Source organism: Gobius niger (genome assembly GCF_951799975.1).
Source record: "Gobius niger genome assembly, chromosome: 12".
NCBI classification, from domain to species: Eukaryota; Metazoa; Chordata; class Actinopteri; order Gobiiformes; family Gobiidae; genus Gobius; species Gobius niger.
In genome coordinates this window covers 585,459-592,926 of record NC_136863.1, presented here as the reverse complement: position 1 = coordinate 592,926, position 7,468 = coordinate 585,459, and the positions used below count along the sequence as shown (strand labels likewise).

The 7,468-nt window shown below is 40.2% G+C and overlaps 1 protein-coding gene across 4 annotated transcripts in view; it reads right to left on the bottom strand.

Moving 5' to 3' along the window:
- Window positions 1–5,492: 5,492 nt before the first annotated feature.
- LOC306971531 (stromal membrane-associated protein 1-like) overlaps window positions 5,493–7,468 on the bottom strand; it is a 46,982-nt gene continuing 45,006 nt past the window's right edge. For all 4 annotated transcript variants that reach the window (XM_079567844.1, XM_079567845.1, XM_079567846.1 and 1 more), the window contains exon 10: window positions 5,493–5,647. In XM_079567844.1, the coding sequence (XP_079423970.1) occupies window positions 5,534–5,647 (114 nt within the window). In that variant the 3' untranslated portion in view covers window positions 5,493–5,533. The remainder of the gene's footprint in view (window positions 5,648–7,468) is intronic.

Genomic DNA, 7,468 nt, shown 5'->3' with positions numbered 1-7,468 from the left:
AATGAGGGGATAAAATTGGCAAAACATTTGAGAAAAACAGGGAATAATAGTTTAAAAATAATAATAGTTTAAATGGGGGGAAACAGGGAAAATATTGGAGGGAAAAAAGGAGTAAAAAATAGCGGGAAAAATTGGGAAAGACAAAAAAAATTGTGGCAAAAATAAGAAAAAAAAATGTACAAAAAAAAACCAGGAGAAATGTCAAAAATAAATTGGGTAAAATGGGGAGAAAAGGCACTTCCTGTCCGGGGCAGAGCTCTGGGTCCCTGAGGCCCCGCCCCCTCAGAGCGTCAGGGCGATGTCGTTTCGCTGTCGTTTCCTCCTAAACCTAAACCTGACGGTGAAGCTCGAGGACTCAGGGGTGGACGGGCCTTGTGTCCATTCTGGAAGAGCACAGAGGAGCCACCGGTCCCGCCTCAACCGAGCTTTACCCAAATCTAAAGTGTGCCGGAAAAGCAACACAAAAAGTGACGAAAAATGTGATGAAAAGTCAACAAAAATGTCATAAAAATGTGACAAAAATGTGACAAAAATTCAATAAAAATGTGACAAAAACTCAACAAAAATGTGACAAAAACTCAACAAAAATTCAACAAAAATGTGACAAAAATTCAACAAAAATGTGACAAAAATTCAACAAAAATGTGAAAAAAACTCAACAAAAATGTGTCAAAAATTCAACAAAAATGTGACAAAAATTCAACAAAAACTCAACAAAAATGTGACAAAAACTCAACAAAAATGTGACAAAAACTCAACAAAAATGTGACAAAAATTCAACAAAAATTCAACAAAAATTCAACAAAAATTCAACAAAAATTCAACAAAAATTCAACAAAAATTCAACAAAAATGTGACAAAAAAGCAACAAAATGTGACAAAAATTCAACAAAAATGTGACAAAAATTCAACAAAAATGTGACAAAAATTCAACAAAAATGTGACAAAAATTCAACAAAAATTCAACAAAAATTCAACAAAAATTCAACAAAAATTCAACAAAAATGTGACAAAAAAGCAACAAAATGTGACAAAAATTCAACAAAAATGTGACAAAAATTCAACAAAAATGTGACAAAAATTCAACAAAAATGTGACAAAAATTCAACAAAAATTCAACAAAAATTCAACAAAAATTCAACAAAAATTCAACAAAAATTCAACAAAATGTGACAAAAATTCAACAAAAATGTGACAAAAATTCAACAAAAATGTGACAAAAATTCAACAAAAATGTGACAAAAATTCAACAAAAATTCAACAAAAATTCAACAAAAATTAAACAAAAATTCAACAAAAATTCAACAAAAATTCAACAAAATGTGACAAAAATTCAACAAAAATGTGACAAAAATTCAACAAAAATGTGACAAAAAAGCAACAAAAATGTGACAAAAATTCAACAAAAATTCAACAAAAATTCAACAAAAAAGTAAAAAGAAAAAAAAGGTTAAAAATTGTGGCGACTTGATAAAAAGTTACAATCACTCTTGTAGGTCTGTAGGTCGTTGCATTGTTGCTCTTCAGTCGAGAAGCTTTCAGATTTGGGTAAAGCCAGACTGGAGGAAAAGTGCTCCGTTAAGGCGGGGGGTGAGTGCACAGTTACGCTCATTTGGGCCGGGCTGCTCAGAGTCCAGGGCTGTTTTTCTGCGAGGACTAACCGCTGAGCCACCGGGACAGGACGTTTCCATAGTTACCGGATTCTCAGCTGCTCCATTCTGAACGTACCGGCCGGAGAACGCCAACGCCATCGCCAAGGAGAGGGCGGGTCTTCTCCGGATCCAGAGGAGATCCAGAGAGGGCGGGTCTTCTCCTGATCCAGAGGAGATCCAGAGAGGGCGGGTCTTCTCCGGAGAGGGCGGGTCTTCTCCAGAGAGGGCGGGTCTTCTCCAGATCCAGAGGAGATCCAGAGAGGGCGGGTCTTCTCCTGATCCAGAGGAGATCCAGAGAGGGCGGGTCTTCTCCTGATCCGGAGGAGATCCAGAGAGGGCGGGTCTTCTCCAGATCCGGAGGAGATCCAGAGAGGGCGGGTCTTCTCCGGAGAGGGCGGGTTTCTCCGGAGAGGGCGGGTCTTCTCCGGAGAGGGCGGGTCTTCTCCAGCCTCAGCGACGTCTTCAAAGCTCCGCCCATGGTTTAGAACAAAGTGTCCTGAGGAACGAGGCCGCAGAGAAAAAGACTCTCAAAGTTTCTTATTTGTGTCTGAAATGTTTGTCCAGGAGCATGTGTCGTTTGGTGTAAACGGGAAAATAAAAACGTGAAACTAAGTCCAGTTGTCGTCTTTTTTTGTTGTCTATTTTGACATCTTTTATTCCTTTATTTTTCATCTTTTTTCATCTTTTTTCATCTTTTTTCCATCTGCTCAAGACGCTAGCATTCTGCCGGTTAGCAACTGTCATCAATGAACTGTCAATGGTTCCAACACGATAAACACATGTGTGTCTCACATCTATGAACACTGAGGAAACACTACAGTAACAGCCCTGACCTCTGACCTCTGTCACATGGTGCATCCTGTGGTTCAAAAAAAAAAGAAAAAAGATTTTTTTTCTAAGACACAAGGTGAAAAAATGAAAAAAAAAATACTTTTTCATCTATTTTTCATCTTTTTTGAAAATAAAAGTTTATATTTTTGTATATTTTTCCATTAAATAAAATCACCTTTTTTCATTTTTTCATCTTTTTTTCATTTTTTTTTTGAACCACAGGATGCACCATGTGTCAGAGGTCAGAGGTCAGGGCTGTTACTGTAGTGTTTCCTCAGTGTTCATAGATCATACATGTGTTTATCGTGTTGAACAGTTCATTGATGACAGTTGCTAGCTGGTAGCATGCTAACGTCTTGAGCAGCTTAAACCCTGACTCAGACACATTATTATAGTTATGTTTTTTATATCCTGAGCAGAGTTTGTTTCATGTTGTTACATGTAATATGTAGTACTACATATACTTCGGTTTTCAAAATGGCTGCCGGGACTATGTGTGATGTCATCGGAAAGACACATTTCCTGGACTGAAACAGAAACAGGTTTGATCCACAGACGGTTTATTGATGGAACTGAGGCACCAGAGAAACATTTAACCAGTAACACGTCAACAAAACTCACCACATGTTCAGGAGGGGGGGGGAAAGAGAGAGGGAGAGAGAGAGAGAGAGAGAGAGAGAGAGAGAGAGAGAGTGCACCAGTGGGTCAAAGGGCAACGATAAAACCTCCATCCAAACCGATAACATCACCGATAATACCATTAGTCGCAAAATCAGCGAAATGTGACAGAATAAAACACATTTATTCTTCACTTCAGGTAAAACAAAGATGGAAAAATGTCGTTCCACCCGTGATGTCAAAGCCACGTTTATGTCATGAAGTCAATAATAATAAATAATAAATAATAAATAATAAATAATAAATAATAAATAATAAATAACTAAAGCCTCCCCTCCCCCTCCTCCCTCCTCCTCTTCTCTCCGTTTGTGCTTTCAGAAGCTGCAGAAAAGGTTCATCCATTCTTAAAGACGACAGAGAAACACGGAGATGAAGAAGCACCAGATAAAACACATGGATAAATAATTAAACACGTTTCTACCCTGTATCTCCACTAACCTCTGACCCCGCCTGCTCGGCTTTACCCAAATCTAAACAAAAAGAAGGATGAAAAGAATCAGAAAAGAGAAAAACAACGATGAAGTGTCGCAAAAAAACAATAAAACGAGGAAAAGACGCAGCACCAACCAGCCCTGTAGGTCTTAGCTTTCAAATGAGGTGTGACCCTGGACTGCAGGCTCGTAGATTTGGGTAAAGCTGAGCTGTGGAGGTTCTTGTATGAGTTATTGCTCAGATGTGGCACTGATGGTTTGAGGCTCAGGAGGAAAAACAACGACAAACAAATCCCTGAGTTTAAATCAGCCGAAGCATCAGGGCCTCAGTCGTCTGGACCGGGGCCCCGCCTCTCTGTCGGAGCGCTCGCTGTGATTGGCCGAGCAGGAGGGGCGGGGCTTTGTGACAGAGTCCAGGTGGAGCTTCATCTCATTTATTATTGTGTTTGTTTGTTTGGGATGAATCTCGGTCTCGGGTTCGATTCCCACCTGGGCCTTTCTGTGGCTTTGTTCTCCTCGTGTCTGCGAGGGTTTCACCTTCCACTAAAAACATGTACAATAGGTGAATCCTGCTCCTGACGGGTCTGACCTTTAAAAGTGACGTCACTGATGCAACATCTGCATCACAGGAAGAAGATCTCAGCATCACTGAGGCTCGAACTAACTCATCCAGAAGCAAACTATATACATACTATATACTGTATATACTAGATACTATATATACTATATATATACTATATATGTACTATATATATATGTATAAACGTGTGAAAGCTCAGTTTTACTGAATCATTTAGTTTAATGTGAGTCTTGTTTGGAGTTTCTTTAACCTCTTAACTCCCGCCTGAACCGAGAGGAGCTTTTTCCTCACGTCACCACATTTTATTCCATCATTTTTTTGTCGGATATTCAACTCATTTGTAACTTTTTTGACATTTTTTCGTAAAGTTTTTATCAAATTCTTGTGACATTTTTTCCAATTTTTCATCAATTTTTCGTCACTTTTGTATCACATTTTTGTTTTGTTTTTTCTCAATTTTTTCTCAAATTTTTGTCATTTTTTTGTAATTTTTTTGGTCAATTTCTTGTGACATTTTTGCATTTTTTCCATCAATTTTTCGTCACTTTTTTGTCACATTTCCATCCTTGTTTTCGTCTCAGTTTTGTTGTTATTTCCACACCTTTTTCCCAGAAGCTTTTGGATTGGGGTAAAGCCAAACTGGAGGAAACGTGCTCGGTTCAGGCGGGGGTTAAGGGGCTAAAGGGAGACACTTAAGGCTCTGAACATTTAAACTTTCACCTGGAAACAGAAACTTTCCTGAACCTTCACAATAACAGGTTTAAATGTTTCTTCTCCTCGAGGCGACACTTTCTCCTCGTCAGTCGCTCCTGAAGACCTATTGTACATGTTTTGCTCCTGAAGTCCTATTGTACATGTTTTGCTCCTGAAGACCTATTGTACATGTTTTGCTCCTGAAGACCTTGGACTGAGCTGAACGTTGGAGACTTTCTCAGAGGGATCTTTACCGTCTCTCTGAACGTGAGCTCCTGATGTTTGGGCTGATTCTGTTGCTGAAGGTGGAACCCACTGGTGCGGCGTTTACAAAGCAACACTCACAAACACACACGGGACTATCTGCTTCGTCTGAGAGCTCACACTTCACTGTCACTGCACTGGGAAAGCACTAAAGGGCACAGCACACGGGTCTGACCAGAGGAGGCTGAGCGGGAGCCGCAGAGGGAGTGCCTCCAGCAGGGGGCGCTCCCTCTGAGGCTCCTGGTCACGCCCACAAACAGAAACTACAACAGTTTGTTTTAGATTCGATGGAAACGCTGTGAAAGTCCAGCAGCGCCTCTCGATCCTCAGCGCCTCTCGGACCTCACAGTCTGTGCGTCTTCTTCTTCTTCTTCTTCTTCTTCTTCTTCTTCTTCTCGGAGCCGTCACTTCCAGAGCTGAGTGCTGAGCGTCTGCCCTGAAGGGGGCGCCGCGGCGGGGGAGGAGCCGGGCAGAGGCGGAGCTCCGGACAGAGCCACGCCCGACATCTGCTGACTCACCTGTGGAGACACCAGAGGGAGGAGTTACAAACACCAGGGGGCGACGTTACACCAGGGGGAGGCGTTACACCAGGGGGAGGCGTTACAAACACCAGAGGGAGGCGTTACAAACACCAGGGGGCGACGTTACACCAGGGGGAGGCATTACAAACACCAGGGGGCGACGTTACACCAGGGGGAGGCGTTACAAACACCAGGGGGCGACGTTACAAACACCAGGGGGCGACATTACAAACACCAGGGGGTGACGTTACACCAGAGGGAGGAGTTACAAACACCAGGGGGCGACGTTACACCAGAGAGAGGCGTTACAAACACCAGGGGGCGACGTTACACCAGAGGGAGGTGCTACAAACATTCTCTGTGCGTCGGCTCGAACATCATCAATAACCTTCTGTCTCTCCGTCTCTAAGCCTGACTGATGGGGGTTTCTCTGGTTCTCTGGTTCTCTGGTTCTCTGGTTCTCTGGTTCTCTGGTTCTCTGGTTCTCTGGTTCTCTGGTTGAGAACCCCAGGGAGACAAACACCCGTGGGCGGAGCTAGTGAGATCCTAATAAAGAATAAAAAACGCTCCAGCTTTGCTCAGGTCCAGAAGCTTCTCGAGCCAGTGTAAGATCTCGTTTTAAAGCTGCAAAATTGCTCTCTTTGCCCTATTTTTTGCGCTGTGCCAGTTCCGAATTATTATCATTATTTTTTTAGTATTTATTTATTTTTTTTTGTTCCTTTTTGCCGATTTCGTCTTTGTTTTTCCAAATCCAATCCACTTTATTTGTGTCGCACATTTAACCAACAAAGATGTTTCCAAAGTGCTACAAACAGATACAATACTTATTATACTTATTAGCTCTACCACAAAAAAAAACAGATTAAAAATAATAAAAAAGAATAAACTAAAACCTGCATAAAACAATAAATAGTTCGTAAAATACATTAATAACAATAAAATAGATAAATAAAACAATAAAATAATTAAAAACATTGAATTAAAACAATAAAATCAACAAGATAAAATAAATAAAAGACACGAGGACCACACGACTCACGCGGTGTTAATTACATATATATATATATTTATATATTTTGTCTGGAGGCTCTGGGGTCTGGGTGAGGCCGGGCTGGGGGCCGTTGGAGGCTCTGTGGAGTCATAAACCATATCTGGACTCCTCCCCTGATGGAGCGAATACATGAGAATCATCAACTTCTTTTCTTCTTTTTTTTTTACAAATATTTGTAATTTTTATATTGTTATTTATTTATTTTTTATTTTTTTTTGGTTATTATTACTTTATTTATTTATATGATCTTTTTTTGTCAACTTTTATCTGTTTTATCTATTATGTTTATTAATGGATTTTTTTTTTTTTTTCTGTCATTGTTTGTTCTGATTGAAAAATAATGTAAAAGAAGAAAAGTTAAATCAAATTTGAGTCGCAAAAAAAAAAAAGACGTTTAAGGCGAGACGCTGCAGGAGAACAGGGAAAACATGTATATTTACAGATTTCAATGTGAAACTGTTGCTGTCGATCACTGGCATAAATGTCATTTTATCTTTTCTTATCAGAACAAGGTGTTTTATGCCTAAAAATGCCCCAAATTTCACATCTTTTCTGTGACGAAATCTGAATAATGGACAGAGCTCAAATTTATGTTTTCATTTTATTGATGAATGAGTTGCCAAGACTTTCTCAGAGGGGATTCAGGATTTCTTGTTTAGTTTTAAAATAGTAAATGGTAAATGGTCTCAACTTATATAGCTCTTTTCCACCTACATTAGGCACTCAAAGCGCTTTACAGCAAGGACCCGCTCACCCATTCATGCTCT